Source organism: Cynocephalus volans, chromosome 3 (genome assembly GCF_027409185.1).
Source record: "Cynocephalus volans isolate mCynVol1 chromosome 3, mCynVol1.pri, whole genome shotgun sequence".
In the NCBI taxonomy this organism is placed as follows: domain Eukaryota; kingdom Metazoa; phylum Chordata; class Mammalia; order Dermoptera; family Cynocephalidae; genus Cynocephalus; species Cynocephalus volans.
In genome coordinates, this window is record NC_084462.1 from 121,785,018 (window position 1) to 121,812,941 (window position 27,924).

At 33.6% G+C, this 27,924-nt stretch overlaps 1 protein-coding gene across 1 annotated transcript in view; it reads left to right on the plus strand.

The window, feature by feature from the left end:
• MIPOL1 (mirror-image polydactyly 1) overlaps positions 1 to 27,924 on the plus strand; it is a 296,888-nt gene that overhangs the window by 128,557 nt on the left and 140,407 nt on the right. Inside the window, exon 8 of the mRNA XM_063091188.1 lies at positions 2,312 to 2,419. Coding sequence (XP_062947258.1) covers positions 2,312 to 2,419 — 108 coding nt within the window. The remainder of the gene's footprint in view (positions 1 to 2,311; positions 2,420 to 27,924) is intronic.

Below are 27,924 nucleotides of genomic sequence, written 5' to 3' on the forward strand. Positions count from 1 at the left end.
TCCAAGTATAACATCAAATGAAGAAATAATATAGGATTAAATAAATCTAAATAAACCTTAAATGTAAATCACAAATGTGTATTTGACAGGAGCATTTATATATATTTTTACTCACTTCAGAGCTATCGTTTGGAAGTTTGAGTCTCCGGCCAATGTTACACTTATACCCCATAAAGAAATGAAAATAAATTCAGCATTTTTTTGTTGAGCAAGAATGGTTGAATACTATTTTATTTTTGCATGATATAGATGGGAAAAATCTCTATTCTTGGGTCATTTCTAATTTACTTGGAATAAAAAGAATAGGTTGTCAAACAGTTCTTGACCATGCTTCTTCACTTTCTCCAGATATACTGTTGTTTTTCCATCTTCATTCCTTTCCGCTATATTCTTCATTCTCCAGTTTCAGCTTACAAAATCACCTACCCCAAATAAGCCCAACTCTGATATCGTCTGATCCATGAAATACTCTTTCTCTCCCATAGCCAAAATTATCTACCCTGCCTTTGAAGCCTCATAGATCATATTTACTTATTCCATTTTAATAATTATCTTAATAATTTTGTATTAAAATGAATTGAAAATGTAGAAGATAATTCTAGTAGAGAATATCTCTACTAGCTAGTGACACTTATTGCTATGTCATTCATTTTCATGGCTTATAAACCTGTGTCTTCACTAAACACAGTTGTATTTTGATTGCATTGTGACCAGGTATTTTAATTGCTATGGGCTAGAAAAGGACAGAGACAGACTTTAATATGTAAATCATGTGTCCCCACCAAATAAAGACCAAATGATACATGTCACGAAGGTTTTGGGTAATTTTTTTAAAAAATGTGGTAGGGGAATTAAGTTATCACATAGCACATAGTGGGATGGACATGGTAATATAAAAGGATCTGCCACTGAATCAATCAGTCCTATATCATATTTGCAGAATTTATCCAACAAAGCTATCTGCTTAATTAAATTAATGTTGATTTTGTGGTTCTTTTATTTAATTTATAAATGTGTTTTGGTTTTTATAATTGTATTATATATGCATGGAATGTATATACTCAATTTTATATTTGTCTATGAATATCGTTATGTGATCTAGGTCAATATCAGGAGTCTGGTAAGTATTTTTCTTTTAAAAGGATTTGTATTTTACTCACAGTTGGGAAATACTGATATAGACTGCATAGTATTACAGAGGTCAGAGGCAGAAGAAATCAACGTTAAGAGTAGGAAGAAATGCCAGTTTTGATTATAGCTGCATCTTGTTTTTATTATAACAACTAATGATTTTTGAATCACTATGACAACTAGCCATTTGCCAAATAACCTAGAAAGAACTCTGTCCAGATGTTGAATCAGTGTGTGTACTTATTGGTTGTTACTTAAATATCCTAATTTAAAAATAAATTAAGGAGTTATTTTTAACTTTTTCCTGAAAGATGAGTTCAGTACTTTATTCCTTTAATCCCCCATGGATCTTCATATTGTCTTGATTTGCAGTGTATCAAGTTATAGCCTGTACATTTATTGTGTAAAATGTTTTATATATTCATATGGAGATCTTATATTCAAACGTCACGATATTTCTATAATTTTTTGAACATAGGTACTTCCATTAGCCCATCTATACTTTTACTTATAATTTCATTTTTATCTATATTCTCTTATATTCTCTACTTATATTCCAAGTAGGTCAAAATATCATTTCACTAGTTGTTATCACTTGTTTTACTTAAAAGTAAGATTTATTCAAAACCAGAGGAATTAAAAACACTCATTTCATTATCTAAGTCTTGTGGTATTCCCCAGCTATTGCTTTTTGCCTTAAAAAATTGTTTTGTTAGATACTTATAAAAATCTGAAATATCTCTTAATATGTATTTTATGATACTTTTTCTTTTTAAAAAATCAATACAAATTGATCATAGAATATCATAGTTTATTTATAATCCAATGGGATTTTCAGAAGCATGCTTTTATTCATCCAATAGATATGTAATTGGAACCATTTGTTTAATGAAGAAAATAATTTTAAATATAGCTTGACCTTAATTTTATAAAATTAGGTATTTTTGTGATTTATATCATAGTATTTAGAGTAATACAAGACTGATTGTAATTGAATTACCAGAGTACTATAAGCAATGTTATTTTGTTTGTATTCAATATTACTTTTACTTACCATTCTTGCTGCAAAAAAGACCTTGTCTTTTAGAGAATACAGTGGTATTATTTACATTAATTCATTTGGCCTGGTGAAAAAAATGCTATAACTCCTTTACTTAATGGGATTCTTCCCCTGTGGCAGTGCAAACGGCTAGAGCAGGAGCTTCATCATCTGAAAGAGCAGAACCAGACTTCAGCAAACAACATGAGACATCTGACTGCTGAAAACAATCAAGAACGTGCTCTGAAGGTAAATCTCCACTCCTTCTTGCAGGCAAATTAAGGTTGTAAGCCATTGGTGCCAGCTTTCTGTGCTGCATATATCAGTTGTGTACATTTCAGCAGAAGTGAGCTGTGGTGTTTGCCAACAACCTCTTCTTTAAACACAGATACAGCACCCTTCTGTTATGGTATTATTTTATTTCATGTATGTGTACGTGAAAACAACATATTTTCTGAATTTTGAGTGGTGGTATATTGATAACTTTTGGCACATATTTATTCTGTTTCTATTTTTATATTATTACCTTTTTTAAAAAAATTAACTTTTGTAGCTAATAAAAAGTGACCACCCTAAAAGAAAAAAAAAATCATTGGCCTCGTCTTTGCATTAATATTTATTATAATAATTTTTTAAATGACTTATAATATTAGTCACCCACAAAGTAGGTGCTCCTTGAAGAATATGTGAATATGTTTGGGGATTGAAGGATTGCTTAGTGTTAACAACAGAAGAGAAAGAAAGATGATATATTCAACTAGAACTTGAAACAAGTATACAATTCATGAGAAAAATTGTCTCATAGTAATATAGATACATTAATCATGAAAAAAGTTATTTCAATTCTACTAGTTATGTTTTTTTCTTAAGATGCTGGTGACTTCCATTCTACTTTTTGTCTTTGCCCTGGTTCCTCGTTCCTCGTATAGTGCCTGTGACACAATGATGGTCTATACCCTCAAGGTGCTTGCATTCTCATTAACAGGCTAAAAAAAATCCATGGGAAACAGAAAAGATTCATCAGTGTATTATTGTGCAGTAAGAAAAGATTGCTACCAAGGGGATTGTTTTCTACTTTGTTATATTAAATTTATTTTTGCTACAGATTACAGAGGAATATCATGGCATTAGCAGTGTAACTCACTAAGCTGGAATCATCTACCAGAATTGAGAAAAATGATGATGTTTTGATGTGGAAAATATTTTTAACCTGTCCAAAATGAGTGAGGTTTGGTGGAAGTCAGCTTTTTCTACAAAATGTATTTAGCTTCATTTTGAAATTCTTAGTGGTGGTCTTATAACTTTGTTATTATTGTTTAATGCACTTTCTCTTCTTTTCTATTGAATGTATAGATAGACCAGAACAACAAATGAGAAAGGAAAGAATTATAGATTGCTGTGATTATTCTTAATCACGCTCAAGGAATTTACTATTTTGTGAAAATTAAGTATATTAATTTTTAAAATGTATACTTGCAAAATGGGAAAACAGTATTGTTTTAAAGGCAGATCCCATAATGTGTGCTAATTTATTATCAGTTTTGGGGGACAGATTTTATGCATTTGATGTTATATGGCTATTTCCATTTAAAACGACACCTAAAATGAAAATTCCGGTTTATTAAGTATGTAGTAACTGCATGGTCTTTATTCTGGCATTTTTGGTTGTGTGTTTCTGTTAAATTTAATTAAATGGCAGCTGCTATTTATGGAGAAAAATAGATACACATTTGTAAGAGGTTATTAAAATTAGAAGGAAGTACGTAGACCTAAAGAGACCTGGTGCTTCAAAGGAAATACCAAATCCCTGTAAAATAGAAATCAGTTTACACGGTAGACTATGTAATTTAAAGTAATTTATAAACATAACTACATTTTTGCTCCTAATAAATTCTACATTAAAATCTTTTTTAGTTGCTCATCTTTTTAAGCAAAAGTCTCGGATTTTTCTGTTGTTTTTTAATCCTTTAAAACTTCGTCCATTAACTAAACCAACTTAAATTCTTGGTAGAGTATGGATGGGAGGAAGAATTAATTTTTAAAAACCTCTCTCATCAGCTCAATCTTTCTTAAGCCTCTGTATTCATTTAAGCTCTTTTTAAAATGTCTGTCTTGCATAACACTAACTTTGAATAAGTTTTTAGTCATATTTCTTTATGAGAAACCCTATATTATGAAAATTATAAACATTCTGAGTCATTTTGTTGAAATTATTCTTACCTTTTAAAGATTTTGTTCTTTAGTGCTTTTATTATAACAGTCTGTATCTTTAAGTTGCCATATAAGATATGATTAATAAGTTTACCACCAAGCTATCTGGTGAGTAAACTGTGTCTCTTCTGAGCAGTATGCTTACCTTTTGCAATTCATTTATAAGTATCTTTTTTGTTAACTGATTTAATATTTAGTTAGTGTCCAAATGAGTGTTAGGAACAGCTTTTTAAAAAGGATCGCTGTTTCTAGAAGCTTTTAGTCTACCAATAATTCTAGTATTTTATTATAAATAGTACTATTATTAATATCACTAATAAAGGTAAATGGAGTAGAGTAAGAGCTGAAAAATCCATGCTTTATTTCATTGACTTACACTGAAATTCCTTTTTCATTTTATTAATTTACCTTCTATATCACACATCTTTAACTTCCTACAACTAGAGTTCTCCAATATAATTCCATCGAAATCTTCTCTTTCTTAGATTATAAGTGATCTCTGCTAGTTAATAAACCTGTGATACTTAATATTCATTGTCATACTCAACATTCCAATCAAACTAAGGATAAACCATTTCAATCTTCTTGGCCCCTCCCTCTTGAAACACTTTTATGTAGTTCTCTATTGCTATATCATCATCATTTTTCTTTTCTTTGATTACTCTTATTTTAGTCTTAATCAGTGGTGCCTCTTTTTTTTTTTTTTTTAACCTATTCCTAAAATACAAGCATGTCCCTGGGTTTTGTAATTAGTTCTTTATTCTTTTTTTTTAATTGACTTTGTTTTGTAGAGCAGTTTTAGGTTCACATCAAAACTGAGTGGAAAGTTCAGAGTGTTCCCATATACCCACTGCTCCCCTGACACTCACAGCCTCCCCTACTGTCGACATCCTGCTCCAGAGTGGTACAGTTGTACACTCAATGACCCTACATTGACACATCATTCTAACCAAAAGTCCATGGTTTACATTAAAGTTCACTTGGTGTTGTACATTCAATAGGTTTTGATAAACGTGTAATGTCAAGTAGCCATTATAGGGTAATATGAAATAGTTTCACTGCTCAAAAAGTCCTTTGTGTTCTGCCTATTTATCCCTTCCGTAACCCCTTCCAATCACTGATATCTTTACTGTCTCCATAGCTTTGCCTTTTCCAGAATGTCATACAATAGAATAATCATTCAATATATAGCCTTTTCATATTGGCTTCTTTCTCTTAGTAATACGCATTTAAACTTCCCCCATATCTTTTGATGGCTTTAGAGCTCATTTATTTGTACTGCTGAATAATATTCCATTGTTTAAGTGTACCACAGTTTGTTCACTCACCTACTGAAGAACATCTTGGTTGCTTCTAAGTTTGGCATTTATGAATAAAGCTCCTATAAACATCTGTGTACAGGTTTTTGTGTAGACATAAGTTTTTTAACTCATTTGAGAAAGTACCAAGGAGTGTGATTGCTGCATATGTAAAAGTATGTTTAGTTGTGTGAGAAACCACCAAACTGTCTTCCAATGTGGCAGTACCATTTTGCATTCTCACTAGTAATGAATGAGAGTTCCTGTTGCTCCATATCCTTGCCAGCATTTGCTATTTTTTTATTGTAATCTTGTCTCTTCTCAGTTTCATTTGTTCTTATGGCATCCTCTATCACATATGTCCTAATGACTGTCATATCTGCCCTTCCTCTTGGAGATCTTAATGTCTCCTTAACCTCAGCAAGTTTGAAACCAAATGCCTAATTTGACTTTGTAAGCCTTCTGCCTGGAATGAAGTCAGGACCTGAGAGAAACACTATTGACTGAATAACTCGACCTTTATTTCCAGTCATATTCTCCTTTGCATGCCTTTGCTATAAAAGCTGGGAAAGTTAAATATTTTCTCAGCCTTTCTTTTTGCCACTGAGACATGTCTACAGCAGAGGTGGGGGAAGAAGAAGGGTATCTCTGGAAAAGTTTTTGTTTTCTTGATATAATGGCAGATGAAACAAGCAGCATTCCTATTTCCCTTTTTGTTATCTTGAACACTTACCTGCTGTCTAGGACTGCAGAAGCCATTTTATATTCATGAAGAAAAGGCTAAGAGAAGCTGGCTGTAACAGCATTGATCCCTTTAGCCAGCGAGTCACTGAGAGAACATTAAGCACCTGTATCCTGACTTCTTTTTCTAGCAAAAGGATAAGGTCCTCTTATGTTAAATCATTCTTTACATATATATATATATAATTATTTACTGCCAAGTTGACCCATTAACATCAGTTAATTAATGGTACTACCATCCTCCTAAGGTTTGTAGGCCAAAACAATTGATGTAATCTTCATATCCTTTCAATCTCTCAACCACCGCAAAGTAGTTTAGCATCCAGTCCTTCAGTTATACAGTGGTTCTTTCCTTCCTATTTGTCTCACATTTTTCTTATATACCTTATGTCAAGTTTATGATCTAGATGGTGATAGTATTCTCTAACTAATTTTCCTCATTTTTTCACCTATCTAATCAGTCATCACAGTGCCATCAGCTATCATTCTAAAACACAGGTAACACTGTTTTACTCAGAAATCTTTATTAAGTCTTGCATTTTCATCAATACAAAAACGTAATTATATAAACATCTTGACTAACCCTCCTAATAAAGACAATGAAAAGGAATGGATAAAATTTATATTTTGAGAATATTTTAAAACACATTATTGAAAAGACGAGAAAATAAGGAATCTGCAAAGGCCCAAAACAAAGTAGACATGAAAAACAGAAAACAAAAAGCATGGGAAATAAGTGATTGCATGAAGCTGTCTTTCACTCTGAGTGAATTTGTCAAATCCATTTGAATTTGAACTTCCATTTTAATGGCTACAAGTGCTAGGCAGTCAGGAGATATAGCCAAGAGCTCATTTATGCCAGAGGTTGTAATGGGAGATCCTCTCCTGCAGCTGGTATCCTAGATGGCCACACCATTAGTGTTGAAGTGAACAAGAAGCAAGCCTTTCATAGAAAATAAGACAGCAAGAGAACTTGACTTTCTTGACTATGGAGGGAGGAAAAATCTCTGAGAATTTTTCATACACAGTCAGACCTTCAGGCAGGTTTAGAACCACACAGCAGCCTGAATTCTTGCTACATGTGTGGTTCCAAAAGCTGAGGATTTAATGTGAATGATCCTGCCCTGGAGGAACCCATAGACAACAGACCAAAGCAAATTGTCTTCACATTAGTCCTCTAATAATTCATATAAAGTTTCCAAGATCCTGAACAAACAGAAAAAGAAATCAGAAAACACATAAGAAAAAAAGGTACCTCTAATGAAAGTCAGCAGAAACACAGGGCAGCAAAATTGTATAGCTCAACAAATAGTTCACATATTTTAATTATAATTCATAGAATAGAAATGTGTTCAGTGTCTGAGGAAAAAGAGAGGCTTGAAAATAAGAGCAAAAAAACTGACTAAAAATGAGTGAATTTGGAAAAAAAAACTAGATTGAATTTACAGAAATTAAAAGTAAAACAACAGTTTTCAGTGGGTGGAGGCCTGTGCGGAGAGTGCGCCATGAAGGTCTCAGGCACAATGGGAGAGTACTAGGTGGTGAGTGCTGCGTTCTCACCCCCAAACGCTGCACACTGCCCTCTCTGCATGCGAATGTTTGCACCTAATTATGTCGTGGCCAAGTCCGGCTTCTGGTACTTGTATCTCAGCTAAAGAAAATGAAGAAGTCTTTGTGGGGAATTGTCAGCTGTAGATAGGTGTTTAAGAAGTACCCCCTGTGGGTGTAGAACTTTGGCAATTGGCTGGCTACGGCTCCCACAGCAGCACCCACAATACATACCAGAAATACAGAGACCTGACCACTACGGGCGCCATTACCCAGTGCTACAGAGACATGGGTGCCTGGCACAGCTCCCAGGCCCACTCGATCCAGATCATGAAGGTGGAGGAGATCACATCCAGCAGGTGCTGACAGTTAGCAATCAAGCAGTTCCACGACTCCAAGATCAAGTTTCCACTGCCCCAACAAGTCCTGTGTCACCAGCACAAGCCACACTTCAACACAAAGAAACCCAACACCTTCTTCCAGGTTCAGGGGCCTCTTACCCCAGGTCTGCCCAGATAAACTCCTTGGCAACACACACCAAAAATAAAAATAAAATGACTAAAATTAAATACTTAGTAAATAGGCAAGTTGAATAGCAGATTACACTCAGTTAAAGAAAGTATTAGTGAACTGGAAGATAGAGCTGAATCAAGTATGGAAATGGAAGCTAGAAAGACAAAGAAATGTAAAATGTAAAAGAAATGTTAAAAGACACAAAATATAGAGTGAAAAGATGTACAATAAATCTGCTCAGAGTTCTTGAGGATGTACTATAGGGAATGGGGAAAAGGCAAGGTACAAAGAAATCACGACCAGAAATTTTCTGGAATTGTCAAATGACACAAACATCACATCTAGAAGTCCCAAATGAATTCCAATCATGATAAATTAGGAAAACAAACAAATAACAAACTGCAGAACACTGAAGTTTAAGAAGAGCTCTTAAAAACAACCAGTTAGAAAAGACATACTTACAAAGGAATGGCAGACTCATTGCCTTCTTAACAGCAATAGTGGAATAATATCTTAAATACAAAAGGAGTAGTGCCCTAAGTATTATAAAGTCACAACCGAGAGCAAGAATGAAATAATGGTTATATAAATAAAAACATTTGGTTGCTTCCTATTGCCAATGGAATGAAATCCAAGCCTCCTCTAAGTATGGAATTTAGGACCCCACACTGTAGTTTTAGCCTGCCTTCCCCCCTTTTTCTTTTTTGAACTATTTCCCTCTCTTTCCTCTTGCTAAACCCTAGACATCCCCCACTACTTGGAATTTCTAAATATGTCATGTTCTTCAATATCTTCTGGTCTTTGCTTTTGTTATGACTTTAATTTATTTTTTGGTAGCTGGCCAGTACAGAGATCTGAACTCTTGACCTTGGTGTTACAAAGCTGTGCTCTAACCAACTGAGCTAACCAGCCAGCCCATAACTTTATTTTAAATTCTCTCTCTGATAAAGTTTTTTGGCTCATGAATTGAGCAGTGCAATGTTAGGAATTCTAGTTTTCACTACTGTCTTAAAAATATTGATAGAAGAGTTTTTGTTTGTTCATTTTGTCCTTTGATGTGTAGAGTTCCCTGCAGGATAAGTTCTATTAAGAGAGTGAGTAAATAGCAAGCACTATTCATTGCACTTGATAGTAAATAATAATAGTTTCTTAAGATGAAATCATTTGTTAAGATGAGTTATTAGTCTTTTTCCTATAGCAGCCATGTTAATGTACTGTCTTTGATATTCCCATATGATACTGACAGTGGGGTATGGTTTTGAATTATTTTTTAGTAGATACCTATGATAACAGATTTTGAATTTAAAAATCCTGAATTTCACATTTACTAGCTGGTACACAATTAGGAAATTCAGTTGACTTCTGTGAGTATTGGCTCTCATGTTTGTAAGATAATATGAGACAGCAGGGATGTTGTTACAATTGATAAAGTGTATGTACAGTCTATTTATAAAGTATGACACGTTATGCCAATGTTACATATTGTGTGGTAATAGGAAGAACATTGGTATAAGTGTCAAAGACCTGTTTTCTTGGCTTTGCTCTGCTATGAACAAACTATGATATTTAAGTTATTTTATATCTTCAAAATCAGGGGGTTGGATAACCTTCAAAGTCATTTAAACTAAAAAATAATATGATTTTATGAATTTATGGCATTGTATCATAGTTTTATTCATTTTTCAACAATATATATATATTTTCTGAATTCAGACCCACTTAGATTGTGAATTCAGGGAAGAGCTGTCAATTTCAAGCTAGTGTAGGATGACCATATAGTTTTATCTTTAAACTTAAGACATTTTTGAGAATAAAAGGTAAATGATTAATTCCAACAATACAACAGGGTTATGGCTACAAAGAGTTGGCAAAAAGGATCCTTGTTGTGATGGAACAGTTCTATATCTTGATTGTGGTGGTGGTTGCATCAATTTACATGTGATAAAATTGCATAGAACTATACACACACACACACACGCACGCACACACACGAGTGCATGTAAAATAGTGAAGTCTGGATAAACTCTGGATTGTGCTACAGTGGCGGATTCCTGACTTATAATGTTGTACTAGGGTTGTGTAAGATGTTAAGCATTGGGGGATATCAGGTGGAGGGTACATGGAACCTCCCTGTACTTTTTTTAACTTCCTGTGAATTTATAATTATTTATAAAGTTATTTTTAATAAATGAGTCACTAAGTCTAGCCTATACTCAAGGGGAAAGGATTACACAAGAACATGAATACTAGAAGAGACTAGAGTTACTGGGAGCCATGTTAGAGGCTGCCTGTCACAACGTGGATGTATATAAACACCTCAAGCTTAATATGACAAAAACCGAACTCCTGATCCTACCCCCAAACTTGTTCGTTCTACAAACTATATCTGAAAAGAACATGCTTTTATTCTACCAGTGGCTTAGGCCAAGATCCTTGGAGTTAGTCTTGGCTCCTCTCTTTCTCTCACCCTCCACATCCTATCTGTAAACAAATTCTGCTGGCCCGATTTTACTACATGTCAAGAATTTAGCCACTTCTCACCACTTTCACTGCTACTGGTGTCTTTCAAGCTTCCATCATCTCTCATCAGGATAACTGCAAAAGTCTCCTACTGGTTGCTATTTTTATCCTTTCTCTCCTCTATTCTCAGCACAGCCTCCAGAATGATTCTATTAATATGTAAGTGAGATTATGTTACTCCCCTGGTAAGAACCTTCCTGTGGCCTGCCACTTCTCTCAAAAGATAAACCTACCAGACCTCCCTCAAATCCTACTTCACTTTAGGTGCTCGACCCTCATGTTTTTCCCTCAAACACACCAGGCATGCTTCCATCTCTGGGCCTTGTACTTCCTGTTCCTACTTCGAAGGAACATGCGTCCCCCAAATATTCACACAGCTCACTTTCTTGTCTTCTTCAAGTCTATTAAAATGCCACCTACCTAATGAGGCTTCCCTGACCAACCAATTATATATCTCAACCCATACTCCTATCAACATTTTCTCTGTCCTCTTCCCTGCATTTTCTCTGAGGTACTTATCATCTTATAAAGTATATGTTTTACTTATTTGTTATATTTATTGTCTGTTTTCCTGATAGGAATGAAAGCTCCGTGAGGTCAAGGATATTTTTTTACTTTGCACACTTCTGATGATGATATTGAGACTATTTGACATTTGGGTAGTCAAAGATACTGACCAATCCAGAATAGATGCCTGCTGTTAACAATTTGAACAGCTATATATTCCAGCTGAAAACTAGCTCTCGCTGTGCCTCCTACAAAAGTGCCTGGCTCATAGTATCCATTGAATAAATATCTGTTCAGTGAATTAATACCACACATGCATTTTAGTATCCTGCTTTCTCTGCTTAACACTTCATAAGCATTCTCTAATAGACTTAAATACTTTTTATAAATATACCCTTAAAATACTAAGTAATTTGCAATGTACAGATGCACCATAATTTTAACTCTTTAAATTTGAATTTTTAGGTTGCTTGCAGTTTTTCACTCTTACAAATACTGCTATGAAAAATATTTTGTGTGTATTTATCCATATTTAACACACAAAAATTTGTTTTTCAAATTTTTGTTTTTAATAAAGCACATATTTTTAAAAGTGAAATGATTCTGTAACTGTTATAATAAAAAATAGCAGTCGGCTTTCTCATCTACCTTTACTGATTTCTGCTCCAGAGAAAAAATGACTTTCAACTTGTTTATCTCTTTATTCTGTATCTGCACTATATATCTAAATGGAAAGCTTATACTATTTCTTGATTTTTCATTTTTAGTTATTATTAATTGACTTCCTACTATGAAGATGCAGATTTAGTTTTTCTCATTTTTTTGTTAGTTCAGTGTTTAGTGATTACATTATTATAAGTAAATATTCATAGCTGACCAAGTAGTAAAATATTTTTCAGACATCTCAATTAGAATTACATTATATATGTATGTATATATATATATAAATACAAACACATGTAAATATAAAATTCAAAAATATAAGGAAAGGTTACATATGCCAATGATATATGAGGGTACTTCAAAAAGTTGATGGAAACATAGAATTGAAAGATAATACAAATCTTTCCATGAACTTTTGAAGTACCCTTTTATATGTACTTAGGCACTTTTTACTCTGTACTGCTTAATTTTTTAAAAGCTAATGCTAGTTTTGATCTTCTAAACTAACAATGTCGGGAAATAGTTCTCCCATGGATTTCTTGGTGTTTCTACATGTCCTGTAGAGTACTAACAGGCTTTGTTCCAAACTATGTTGTAAAGGATGTTTAGCCAGTAGCCTTGGAAGGTAGAAGTAGTGTTTCCCTTTAAAGCAGAGGCTGAATTTGTTTACTGTCCAATATAATGAAAATACTGTCTCCCTCTGAGGCAAAGGTTAGGCAGGTTTGTTTGCAGCATATTATAAAAGATTTGGGTACCCTAACTTTGGAGTTCTTCAGATGTGATGCAAACCCACTGTATATGCAGTATTCACCTGAGCCCTTCTGCACTGCCCCCATTGGACCTGGCAATAAAAGGAACCCAGTGTAGATGTGAAGCTTATGCTGTTTGCTGTGCCTGAGTAACATCCTTTTTCTGTAATCCAGGATTCTTCTGTCTTCTGCCAGCATTTATGAAACAGTGGAAGGCTAATTTGTTAGCTGTTAAGTAGGGTAAAACTCTTAGACCTTCACAATTCTTGAAAAATCAGGTTTTCTTTCTTTTTTCAATATTTTGTCTTTCTCAGGATTATTGCCTGGATTTTGGGTTTGAATACGTATATCTATTACTAATCCATCCATGTACTCACACTAGACATTTAAATCTCCTGTTAATACATTCAAGTACATCAGGTGACCTAAAATGATTATCTTTTTTAAAGAATATGGACTGATTGCTGTGTAGGACTCCTATATATTTCTGGTCTGGAACTTACCTTCAATGTCATTTTGTGGATTCTTTAGTTCTCCTGTATTGGATCCCTTGTTTCCTGGATCCCATTTTTTTTCCTTTTTGATTTACTCTTTCCTTTTCATGGAGCACATTCTCTAATAGTTTCCTGAGAGAGGATGCATGAGAGATAAAGTTTTTTAAGGTTGTACATTATTTCTTCAGGATAGATTGCCCAGAAGTAGCATACTTAAATAACAATATGAATATTTAAATTCAGATCCCTGGGCTCAATTCCAAGCTTATTGAAGCAGAATGTTTAAAAAAAATACCTGGAAATCTTCAACTTTCAATTTATTTTAAAAACTTTTTAAAATTAAATTTCTCTGTAAAAATTTACATGTTAATTAAAACCGCAATGAGATGCCATGCTACACCTATTAAATAACTAAAATTAAAAAATACTGGTAATACTGATAATACCAAATGTTGACAGGATGTAGAGAAACTGAATGTCTCATACATTGCTGGTGGAAATGTAAAATGGTATAGCCACTCTGGAAAACTGCTTGGCAGTTTCTTATAAAGTTAAAAAGATATTACCATATGATGCAGCTATTGCACTCCTGTGTCTTTATCTCACAGAAATGAAAATTTATGTCCACACAAATTATGTGCAAAGTGTTATTAGCAGCTTTATTTGTAATCATCCCAAACTAGAAAGAAGCCATATATCTTTCAGTGGGTCAATGGATAAACTTCCACCTAATGGAATATTACACAGCAATAGGAAGATTGATACATGCATGACTCAGATGGGTCTCAAGGGTATTGTGCTGAATGAAAAAAGCCATTCTCATATGGTTAAATCCATATGATTCCATTTTCATATAACAGTCCCAAAGTGACAAAATGATAGTGATGGGGAACAGATCAGTGGTTGCTAAGAGTTTGGATGGGAGCAGAATATGACTATTAAAAGGTAGCACAGGGTAGTGATGTAAAGGTTCTGTATTTCTGTTGTGGTGATATTAAAATGTAACAGAAATGTAAAAGGAAGGTAAAATGTAACAGGAAGGAAAGAGGAAAGGAAGAGAGGGAGAGAGGGAAGGAGAATGTAAAAATGGGTAAAATCCAAATAAGCTCTATATCTGAGTTAATAGCATTTGTACCCATGTAAACTTTCTGGTTTTGGTAATGTACTGTGGTACATACACAATAAAATGTTGTCATAGGAAGAAGCTGGATTATCATTGGGAGAAAGATAAGATCTTAGCTTTGGGAGAAGAAAGCTGCGCAGGAACTCTCTGTACTATTTTTGCAAGTTCTGTTGGGTCTTAAACTATTTCAAAACAAGTTATTAAAAACTATACGTATTTATCATAGCCAGTGAAAAAAGTGCTAATATATATGTAAGGAAACTTTAATAATATCCCCTTTTCCCCTCTCACCATTTCTAGACCTGCCAAATTAATCTTGACAAGGATTAACAATAGTGAATATCCCTGTCATTTACCTAATTTTAGTGTAATGGATTCAACATTGTACCAGTTAATTTGACATTTACCATGGGCTATATTTATCCTCATAATTTAAAGTCTCAATTTGATAGTTACAATATATGGGTAATCTCTAAATCTGGTTTTGTGAAGATATTGTCTTTTCACATTTTATTTTGTTTTGTTTTTTATTTTTGTGTGTCTCCTAATTTTTATTGAATGCTAGATGTTGTGAGTAGAACAGTGGGTATTCTGTCAGATCACTAGTGTCGGCCTTGAGTTGATTCATTTTGGAGTTGAGCTAGATTTGGGGTTTGTGTTGCTATGGTTACTGTCAGTACATCATAGGTTTCACAATTGCTCTACTTACAGGTGGCTGTTGCCTTATGCTCAGTATAGATGTTAAGGTGCTGGAGGATTTTTCTCAGTGTTCATGCTCCATCCTTGCTTTTCAGTTGAACCTATATGCTTGCAGCTCAGAGGGTGTTCATGTTATACCCTTGCCCTTCTCCCAGAATTAGAATGCTATTTTATAGACTGGTGTGGGAGGACTGCAAGTTCTCTACTCCAATCTTAGCTACTGCGTGCCTGGACTTTGGGGTGGGGCTTTTCTCAGAATCCCTTTCCAAGTCAGCCAAACTCTAACTTATATCTGTGGCAGATATTTTACAGGAGAAACTTTTCCTTCTCAGTTTAGAAACTATCTAATGATATTGGTATGGAATCCTGGGCCCAGGTCTGTTTTCTGCCACACATGTGGATAGAGTAAGTTTTCTTCTTTTGCCATTTCCCAAGCAGTGGGTTTTTCCTGTGCCCTGAGGATATTGTTTCTCCTCTTTAGCTACATGTCTTGCTCTATTCACAGAAGATTCTGGGCAGAAGTGGGGGTAGATTTTTCCCCTTTTCCACAGCAGCAGCCAGTCCCCTCCCCAGCACTTCTTGCAGTCCTACATTACCCAGGGAAGCTAAATCTGGGTTCCTTCCTATTCTGACCTTGATATTTCTCATGAGCACTCTGGAGATCTGTGTAAAAGAGTCTGTGAATGAGTGCAAACTCCCCTTCTGTCAGGTGTTCCTAAGAGTTCTGGGTGGTAGCCAGCCCCTCATCCTCCCATTGTCTGCCCTAGGTGATCTGGTCCATTCATTCCATTTCTCTTTGGAAGTTTATCCATCTTGAAATTCAGGCTGCTTGGTTGCCCTGTAAGCTTGGCTCTCTAATGGGTTTATGAAAAGTTATGATTATACTTTATTCAGATTTCTTACAAGGGTACTTCAAAAAGATCATGGAAAAATAGAATGAAAAGGTAATACAAATCTTTCCATGAACGTTTTGAAGTACCCTCCTATTGTTAACATAGAGTGACATTGGTCCAGCTTTCTGTATCCTAGGCAGAAGCATTCTATCTACTGTTGGATTTTTATAAATCTGTTTTATCATGTTTATATAGTTTCTTTATAGAACTATTTTCCAAAACTTTATATTAGTGGTGTTGCACTGGGCTACTGCGAACTCACAGAGAGAGTCCACCAAGGCTTGTGACAGGAAACAGAGTTTATTGATATGCCGGCATTGGCTCAGTGGACTCTTGTCCAAAGGCTGAGGCCTGAACACAGCAGAACTGTTCTTTTTATATCACAGCATTTCTGGGTTTTTGCAACATGGCAAGAGGGGTGATCTTATGATCTTAGGTGGTTATGACTCTGTCTCAGGATGGAAAATTACAGCAAGGGAGAAGCAGAAGCAGGGTAGAAAATTCTGTTACAGCAGTCTGTGGCAACCACAGTGTGAGAAAAGGCAGGGGTGCAACTGCATCTGGGTCTGTATGATATCCAGGTGGGGGTCTTGGTTACAGCATAGCGTAGCACAGCTTGGGTGCCTAACAGCCACAGCTGGGTGGGACACAGTGGGTAAGTACGAGTGCCCCAGTGGGTATAACAAATTTTATTCAGTTGTCGATGTTGAAAACTTCTTCTTGAATAAACTTTTGGATTTTCTTTGTCAGTTTTTTCCTAAGAATTTATAATTGTATTTATAATAATCTGTCCTCATATAGCACTTACTGAGTGCCAGACACTTTTCCAAACCCTGTGAGATAGGTGGTACAGGTATCCCTATTTTATAGATGAGGAAACTGAGGAACATGGGATAACTAACTTGACCAGCGTCATGAGTAGTAGTAATTGGTCGAACCTCAGATCTGAATCCAGGCAGTATGGCTGGAAGTTTACATTGTTGAACATAAATGAAATTGACCTAGACTTAACTTTTTTTGTACTGCATCAGAGAATTTTTTATTTGTTTAGTTTTGTTTTTGATATTTCTCTGATTAAGAGTGAGGTTGGATAATATTTTTTTCATACGTTCTAGAGGAGTGTGTGTGAATATAAATAAGTATATATATTTGTTCTTGTTTTTCTTCAATTTTTTCTCTTGGTTTTGTTCACTTTTTTTTTTAATCCCCTTTTGTTCCTTGTCACTCCTTTTGGGTTTTGTGGGGGTTGTGGGGGAGGGAGATTTCACAGGTTTATTGACATACATTTTATATATCAGACTAGTCATTAGGGAAATCTTTTCATATGCATATTGACCATTCATACATCTTCTTAAGAGAAATGTCTGTTCTGATCCTTTGCCCATTTTTGAATTGGATTATTTTTCTTCAAATTGTTTTTGGTTAAGATTTGTATATTCTGGATACTAGTTCCCTGTCAGATATATAATCATAATTTTCCCATTTGGAGGACTGTCTTTTCACTTTTTTGATGATGTACTTTAGCACACAGAAGTTTGAAATGTTTATAAAGTCCAATTTATCTTTTTTTGTTGTTGTTACTTGTGCTTTTGATTCTGATCTGAGAAGGCCTTGCCTAACTCAGGGTCTCAGAGATTTACACTTAGTTTTTTCTTCTAGGAGTTTGATAGTTTAGCTCTAACATTTAGATTTATGATCAATTTTGAGTTAATTTTTGTGTATGGTATGAGGTAGGGGTTAAAATGCATTCTTTTGCAGGTGGATATCCAGTTGCCTCTGCGCCATTTGTTGAAAAGGTTATTCTTTCCCCATTGAATTATCTTGTCGGCCTTCTTAAAAATCAATTAATTGACCACAAACATGAGGGTTTAGTTTTGGACTTTCAGTTCTATTTCATTGATCTATGTGTCTATCCTTGTGCTTATTACCACACTCTCTTGATCACTGTAGCTTTGCAGAAGACATTATATCAATACCTGTGAGTTCACCAACTTTGTTCTTTTTCAAAATTGTTTTGGCTGTGTTAGTTTTGATATTAAGATTGCTAATTAATGAGTGATATAAATTTCTACCTTTAACTGTGGTCTTGACATATTTAAATTGCATTGGAATGAATTTGCCTTAAGTATTAAATAGAATTCATTATTAAAACCATATAGACTTAGCACCTTTTTATACAGTGAATTTTCAGTTTTTTCAATATGTCCACCAAGTTTTTCTACTTCTTAAGTCACTTTTAGTAGTTTGTATATTTTTCTAGGAATGTACCCTATTTCTCCTGACTTATGAGATTTGGTACCATAAAACTTAAGGTAATTCTCTTATTTTTTAATCTTTTACATATGTTATCTCATCTCTTATTATAGCATATATTTGCTTCCTCTTTTTTTCTCCTTAATCAGTCTTTCCTGGGATTTAACCATTTTGTTTTCTTTTAATAAGTTTTTAGTTTCATTTATCCCTCCAATTTTTTAAATTTTCTGTTCTTTTTGCTATCTTTATTCTTTTTTGTTCCAATTTTTAAAAGCTAATTAGTTCACCTCAGTTCTTTTTTTTTAGTAATAAAATCATAAGGCAACACATTTTACTCTCTCATTACAACTGTGTCTCATAATTTTTGAGAGGATTAAATGTTTGCTTTTTTAAAAAAACATTTTAATCATTTTCTCATTATTTCCAGGAATTTTGCTTTGTAAATTTGGCTGCTGTATTTATTATTTGTTATATAAATGTTATGACTATTATATCTTATTGGGCTATTTATGTACATGCCATCATTATTTGAGATTTTTCTTTGGACTGTTTAAAGCTTCAGAACATTCTATGTTCTTTTTCTTATATATGTATCTGCTTGATTTTTACTCATCCTTCCTTCCTTTCTTTATTTCTTTATTTCTTTTATTAAGTTTTCTCCGTCCCCTATTTTAGAACATTTTGATTGTTTCTAGCTTTTTAATATCATGAGTAAAATGTTAATAAGGACCGTTGTATGTATATCTTTCCCTTAGTGCATAAGTGACCATATGATTGGAAGTATCGTGTCAGTAAATAGTTCAAGAATGTGACCAGATTTTGTCCAGGTTGTACTCCAACCATGGGAGTGTATGGGAATATTCAGAGGTCATATTTAAAAGGAACAGAGAAATAAAAATATGGAGCAAATAATGAATTCCAACAATTAAGTGATGCTCAGAGATAAATGGCTCACAAAGGAGACTGAGAAAGGAATAGTCAGAAAGAAATGAGGATGACCAAGAGCTTGTATTATCACAGAATTCAGAAGAGAAAAAAATTAGATCAAAAGTGTCCATTTGATTTGGCAATTAGGGTAGTTGTAGCTTTGTCATTGCAGTTTCTGTTCAATATTCATGGTGGAAGACTTGACTGTAGTAAATGGAAAGTTTAAAAGTAGAAAAAAATGTAAATTATTTTTTGAGGAGCTCAGTTAATAAGTAAAGGTGGGAGGGTTAGACTGTAATGTTAGTGTAACACTGAAGATTTATTTTAAAGAATGGAGAGTGTAACAGATCTTTTTGTTGTCTATTCAAATTCATTTACCCTTTCCCCAACCATTCTTTTTATGTGGGAAATATGATGCATGGCTATCTAACCCAAAGCTAGCTAGTGACCTTGACCACTGGATGGCCTGGTTTGAAAAGACTTGTAGGTCAGATACTTCCTTCAATACTTTGGAATTGGGAAACTGAGGGAATGGGCCAGTCAGCTTTGAATGCTGAACCAAACGATCCTGAGGTAGGTAGGCACCTATAAGTACATTCAGTATGAAGTTTTGAAGCAGCCAGTTGGAAAGAGGAGAGAAAGGAGTCCATATGTAATGAAAACACAAACTTCTGAGCAAGGGAGATGGAGAGAGATTCTGCCCTCTCCCTAACAGCATTCTGTTCCTATGCCAGGCTTTGTTTTCCACAAAATAAATTTTTTTTCGAGAGAGAGTGTTTTCTTTATAAGCAAGACTCTCAGCTAAACCAAGCTTACAGTCTTTGTATACCAAATGAGGAATTGTTATGACACCATTCATTATAGGCTCTCTGAAATGAGCAATTACCTTGAAAGGTGGCTTTATGGATTACAGCACCAAGTATAGCCAAGTCATTATTGCCCATGTAGGTTCATCAAGTCCACTGCGACACAATAAAAACTGATGAAGTGCAGAAAAAACTGTCAACTATAACCTCTGCCATGAAAGGAATACTGAATTACTGTGGGAAATTTCTGTGGAGATTATGAATGACATACCACAAATGTAATACTTGTGATACTTGCATTTAATTGCTTTTAACATTGGTAACTAATGATGTTTTTCTAATTTTGATTTCATAGTCAGTATTATTTTTAGAAATTTGATATTTTATTTTTATAGATAATGATAGAAACGTAAAATCACATTGCAAGCTTCTCTACAGGAACTATTTTATACATTTTGTGATATGCCAAAAAATAATTTAATGAAAACACAAATTTTCGGTAGGAGACTGAATTTTAGGACACCAGGCAGTTTTATCATTGTGTGAACTGGCTTTGGATAGATCCTGGAACCCTTTTCCAGTCTTTGTATCACTTGATCTGTGGACCTGATATTTCCCCTGACTGAAATTCTCTATATCATCTATTGCCCTACTTTTTTTGCCCAGCTGATACCCATTCATCCTGTCTTCAGTTTGGCCACAGTACTCTTGTCTGTGGCTAAAGTGGAAAGGAATTTGGTGGTAGAATGAAATTGTTTTAATAAGAAAATGAATACTGACCTGAAAAAAAAATGGAATATTTGGGAAACTTTCAGTGTTTCCAGGACTTCCTCCCACGACTTTTCTATCTCTGCTCATATCAACAGAACCTTCATTACTAGCTTTCTCCTTATCTTCTGCTCTCACCCCATTATCTCCACTCTTTTTGCTGGCCTGTTGACTGTTGGTATTAACAGTGGCCAAGAAGATGCAGAATAGCAGGTGTTCATAATATATGTTATTGAGAACAATACCCTAGATGGCTTTAAAAGCAATACTTAGCAGAGGCCCAGTTGATCGGTTGTTAGGTAATGAGTATAGGTTAATGGTTCTTTACATAGGTATGCATTAGAATCATCAAAAGGATATTTTTTATATAATAATTCTGTTCCTGACCCAAAGTCTACTGAATTGGCATATCTTACTCTGAATTTGAAAATTTCATGTTTGGAAAGGAGAGACAAAATATTCACTCAACCTTCTTTTAAGCCTATGGATTTTTTTGTTCCTAAAGCAATACCAATTGTGCTTTTTAATTTTAGTTCTGTTTAATTTCAACTTGATTTCTGTATTAGGTTGATGTCAGTATTTTGGTGGCATTATCAATTTTATGTCTTTTTTAGTGCTTTCTTGGTATTTTAAGGGTAAGTTGGATGAATCTACCTGGACAATACAAGTCAAATGAAATTTTTCTCTCTTTCAGTTTTAGCTGTTTCCAGTAACCAAATTCTACATAAATTTGTGCCCTAAAGTGATTTGGAAATTCTCTTATGAATTGCAGTATATTAATGCTGTGAAAAGTGTATTGCAAAATCCAGATGGTTGCTTAAAATACTATGAAATATAATTAGAGGGGTCTTTTAAAATTACATGTTGTTTTTAAACTGAAAACATTTTTAAAAAATAAACTTTAGATTGTCAATCCAATTAATTTACTTTGGCTACTAAGTAAAAAATGTTTCTGATTTGAGACATGATATGGAAAGCACTTGAGTCATTCCAGATGCATGAAACTGACAATAAAAATAACTGCATTTACCAGTGTAGTTTTTGGTACCAAACTAATTCTTATTCTGTTAGTATTTTTGACATGAGTGTTGATTTTTCACACACAGTTTTTAGCGGTGCATCTGTAGAACTTTAGCATGTACACTGATTTGCAAAAACACTAACATTCACAATTGACGTAAAGTGTGCCCTTTATAACAAAATGGCTTTATTGTGTTGTTCAGTGTTGGTTAGTTTTTCTGATATGTTGATGCATTAAAACAGATATTAAATTTTATCATTAATTCAGTGCCTCATCTCTCATCAAATCCCCTTAATTACAAATTGACTCCAAGGATTAGACAGCATGGATTTTAATTTTAACTGAAACAAAAAAAGCCATCTCGGAAAATCACTCTTGCCTAGTGGCTCACAGACACATTTTACAGATCCTATAATTTATTGCTTAGTATTTAAAATTCAATGCAAAAATCATGTTGCCAATATTTTTATTCTTTTGAATTTATATTAAATATATTTTTTACAATATTTACAGTTTTTAAAAATTCTGTGTATTTTTGGATGAATATCGGCCTCTGGGAGTTTTGAAAACTTGTAGGATTTCTTTAGAAAATGTTAACTTTGAATCTTGCACAGCCATGATTGTATCTGAATGGAATTTATATTCTTTTATTTCTACTTCCTTAATAATTTTACAAAGTCATACAGTGTAATTTTGTATATTCCATGGAAGTGTCTCAGTATAATCCAGTATCCTATTTCCTGTATTGTTTGTGGTTTATGACTGTTTAGTTAAATCTTCACTTCCTTTTGACACTTGGTAGTTTAAATCCAGAATCATTTTTGTGCATTTTACTTCCAATCTATATCACCATTTTTGTTCTTCCTAAAAGTGACAATATTTTAGTTGAATTTTATTACATAAAGCATTCATTTTAAATACTAGAATGACTATTTGCTTTTACTAGAACACGAGAATAATTTGTCATAATCAAAATAATCAAAAAAAGTACATCTGTCCATTGTATTTTTGCTACATTATGTGATGGTTAGCTTTTAACTCTGAGGTGCCTCTTTAAAAATTCACTTATTATTCTAATAGTCTCTGGAATCTAACTTGTGTTAGTCATTTATGTTGGTTTTTATCTAGGTCTATAAGTTTTCAGATAATTACTTCAATTTTAGAAATACCAATAAAGAATTACTGATAAGCCCTGAGCATGCTAAGGTAAACCATTTGTTTTTAGTAAATTCTGTTGTGTTAATTACCATCACCTTGTGAGAGGTTATAAAATAAAATAATAGTGTTCTTTCCAATTAAGCAAATGTTGTATACCATATCTTTTTGTAAATCGATTTTTAAGTGACATTCCTTTGCGGGCTTTTGTTGCTATTGTTGTTAAACTAGATTTTTATATGCTGAAAGATACTTAGCGTATAAATGAACTCAGCTTATCGTGGCAGAGGAAAAACTAAACTGCCTAGAAACGGATTGTTTACGTAATATTAGATGGTAATATAAACTAACAAAAGCAAGGAAATTAACTTCTAAGGCTGACACACTGCCCTTTCTTGGTCCTTTGTACCCATAGGTATCCTGTGTGTTATAATACCACAGTACAGTGGACTCAGTTAAGAACTGTCAAACTTAATTCTAAATTTCTTTGCTTTGTTGGATTATGTCACAACTTAACATTATTATTTTGTCTCAATGCTATATAATGTCCTTCACATGTGAGATGAAGCAATGCCTGGGTGGATCTGAACAAAATGGTAAAAGTCTGTTTGCTTTTCTCTCATTTACACTTGATTGCCTCTGATTAGCCAAATATCATGTAGCTCTGAGGTTAGTTCTTCACATTTTGTGAAAAGGTAATGTAAATGAAAATTATAAAGTATCTGAGGGTTTTTCAAAAAAACTGTACATAATGATATAAACTATTATTTAGTCTTAATTCTTATTCCTATTAATTTTTACTTTATAATTTTCAAAGACAGTATCTCTCTGTTAAAAGCATAGAGTAATGAGAAACTTCTAGTGTTTTATTATGAATCATCAAATATATAAGTGTTATTTCACAGAGCAGTTCTTATATGAATTACACAAAGGAATTATTTGTGGAATTCTGAAGGTAGGACTAAACCTGTTAAAGTAACTTCCAAGATTAATTTTGGAACAGATAGATAAAACTTGGACATTCTCTTGACAGCACCTGTTTCTTGATGTTTATGGTAAAATGTAAAGAATTCATTCTACTTTCGTTTTTGTATTCAACAGTTAGGTAGTAGCTCATCAACTCCTGATGGATTTTATCTCTTTTCAGGGATAATATAGAAATGGCTTTTCAGGGGCCATTTTATACAGTTACAGGGATGAGGTTCAGTGTTAGAAAATTGATTCCATTTATAAATGTGAGTTTCATATTTTGTAACAGTTTGGGAATTGTTTTACTTTCTGTTTTCTATTTTTCTCTCTAAGTGATGATTTCTGTTCCTATTTTAGGTACCTGTTAGGATACAGTTTTCTAAAAGAGAATTTAAATTTTAAGTTTTAATTAAAACTCTGAATTTTTCTAAGATTCTTATTACTTCTGATTTTTGTGTTAAACCTCACAGGAAAAGATCAGATATTTCTGGAAAATTTATATGACAGAACAAACAGTATAAATTTGGTCAAACAAAAGGTTTTGCTTTTAGAAACTAAAGAAACTGCTATAAAATATGCTGGAATGGGGGTGTAAGTTTGGGATGGTATTAATTCTTTAAGTAATTCTACTTTTTACTTTATGCAATTAATATTTAATTGGCTACATTTAGAAGTAGTGAAAAAATAATCTATTTGCTAGAGATTTGTGAAACAATACTTTAAGCTCTTACTTATTCTGAGGTGTTGAAAGGTGAAACGTTTGACATTTTCTTTTTGGGCATTGCTTTTAAAAACAGGGCGGGAAAGAGGCGTTGCCACATCAGAGTTAAGGGTGTTTGTGGTTGTCCGTGACAGCAGATCTAGTTTTAAAACACCTGTGTTTACTTTCCAGCTTTTCAGAATCTGCCTGAAAGTGGCCAAGAATGGCACAGGCCTTCATGATGGCTGGGTTTTTATAGTACAGAAAAAGAACTAGACTTTATACTTTTGTTTTGTGTTGCAAGCATTTAGTTCCCTTCTTTTATTTTGTGTATTTTATCCTTACATATGCTTATATATATGTGCATAAGGTAATGCATGATTTATATAATCTCTTCATAATACTACAACATGACCATTTTTTTTTAGATACCTTCTCATTAATCTTACTCGCTGACTAGAAAAAGCTGGTGAAAAACTAATAAATGTTACTGTACAAATTTATTTTCTTTGCTAATTGAAAAAAGTTTGTGAAAATATGAAAATGAAAATCTATATGTCTTTTTGGGGATAAATGAAAGAAAATTACATGAACCAAATGTGGCCTAATGTATTATTTTGTTAATTTGTTATCCTCCAGTAAGCATTTCTTAATCTTTCCTCTTAGATTTCTCTTTTTTGCTTTATAGGGATTATTTTTTAGAACATTTTTATAAATCTGCAAGTGTAATTTGCCCTTTGGGTTTATTTATGTCTTCTTTAGTGGTCCAGAAATAGGTTGATGTTTCAACTTACCTGAGATTGCTTAGCTGGCGAATGTTTCAATTTATAGACATGTGCTTTTTAAGTATTTTGTACATTTCTTATTACTTTATGACATTCAAGTAATACCTACATTTTATATAAACTTTATTATTCTCAATTTCAGGTGTTTCTAGCTATGATAGTTTAATAAAAGTGAGTTTTTTCTGATTTATTTGTTTCAGTATTTTTTATTTTCAAATCTCTTAATTCTTTACTACAGTAGACACAGCCAGGTGTCATATATTCTGTGATGCATTCCTTCTACATTCAAAATTCTTGATTATAGTAAAAGGATATTTCTATGAGATAACAAGTCATGGCAAACCTGGTTGATATGTAAAAGGAATACTTCTATCTTTTGACAAGATATTGATCTTTATTTCTCCATATAACTGGGGTTTTTTAAAGAAACATTTTGTATATTTGAAACTCTTTTGAGAAAGCAATGCAAATTTTGAGTCTTCTCCCTAGAAAAACACACATACACATAGATTTGCATATTGTTTCAAGGAGTTTATTCACCTCCCAAGCCCATACATGAGCCCTAGGTTAAGAACCTCTATTCTAGGTCTTATTTTCGTTTGGTAGTTGTTAATTCTTTAGATAGCTGTTTAGACCATTGTTAATATAGTAGATCACAGAGAAATCACTGAGTCAAATACAGAATTAAGTGCTTAGTACAACTTACCATGTTAGGTATTAAACATCAAGCAATAATTGACTTTACTAGCTTTAAAAATAAATAGTATTTTTATAATGTAGTTCATATCCCATGGTGCCTCATATGCTCACATGGCTCATGTGACTCATACCCCCCGATAGACAGATATCTGTGTCCTAATTGCAGCATCTTAATGGATTTGAAAAACAAATTATAGTTAATGTCATTTTTCCTGACAGAGGCAATTGACAATATATCTGTTCTGTTATTAAAAAATAAATTCAACTTTGTGTAAAAGCTACAAAAAAACCAAAAAATAGCATTCTGTTCAAAAACTGAATAATACTAGTGTAGGCATCCATCTAAGTGAAGAATGCTCAGTTGCGGACAGTACCCTAAAGGAATTATTATAATAATCATATATATAACCTAGAAAATAATGAAACCTTGAGAAAAATAACTAACAGTTGAGTTTTTAAAACATAGGAAAAGTAAATTTAAGTGGCATAAATTATATAACAACTAAAACATGTTAGCAAGCATTTATAATAATACTATATTGTATATGCATTAACATGGATTAGAAGAACTGTTTTGATCATATGAAACTACTGAGAAAAATAATTTTATTTAAAGTCTTCCATTTTCGTTCTTTTAAAAAAAAGTTTTTCAATTTATTTTATTATTTTTTGTATTGTTTGGGGTTTTATTTTATTTTATTTTATTTTATTGATTATGCATATTCATGGGGTACAAAGCTGACCGTCACCACTTGTGCCCAATATGTGATGGCCAGATCAATACTATCAGCATGCCTATTATCACAAATTGCGATTATTCCCCATGTCTTCCACCCAATTAATCCCCAACCTCCCTTGCCCTCCCCTTTTTGCCCCTCTCTCCAACCCTAGGTATACTCTCTCCCTCTCCAAGTTCAACACCTGTGGTCTACCTTCCTTCTTTCTCTCTTAGTTCCCACTTATGAGTGAGGACATGTGGTATTTTTCCCTCTGTGCCTTGCTTATTTCACTCAACATAATTTTCTCCAAGCTCATCCATGTGCAGAATTTCATTCTTATTTTATAGCAGAGTAATAGTCCATGGTATGTATATACCACATTTTCCTTATCGAGTCATCCATTGATGGACATTTAGGTTGGTTCCATATCTTGGCTACTGTAAATAGAGCTGCAGTGAACATGGGCATGCAGGTATCCCTTCGACATGACGACTTCCATTCCTTTGGGTATATATACCTAGAAGTAGGATTGCTGGGTCATATGATAGATCAATCTGTAGTTGTTTGAGAAACCTCCATACTGTTTTACATAGTGGTTGTACTAATTTACAGTCCCACCAACAGTGTAGAAGTGTCCCTTTCTCTTCACATCCTTGTCAGCATTTGTTATTCTCCATCTTTTTGATTATAGCCAGTCTAATTGGAGAGAGAAGATATCTCAATGTAGTTTTAATTTCCATTTCCGGATGATTAGTGATATTGAGCATTTTTCTAAGTGCCTGTTGACCACTTGTATGTCTTCCTTAGAAAAATGTCTATTCAGCTCCTTTGCCCATTTTTTTATTTGGGTTGTTCAATTTTTTACTGTGTACTTGCTTGAGTTCCTTACACTTTCTGAATATTAACCCCTTGTAGAACGTATAGTTTGCATATATTTTCTCCCATTCAGTAGGTTGTCTTTTCACTCTGTTGATTGTTCCCTTTGCTGTGCAG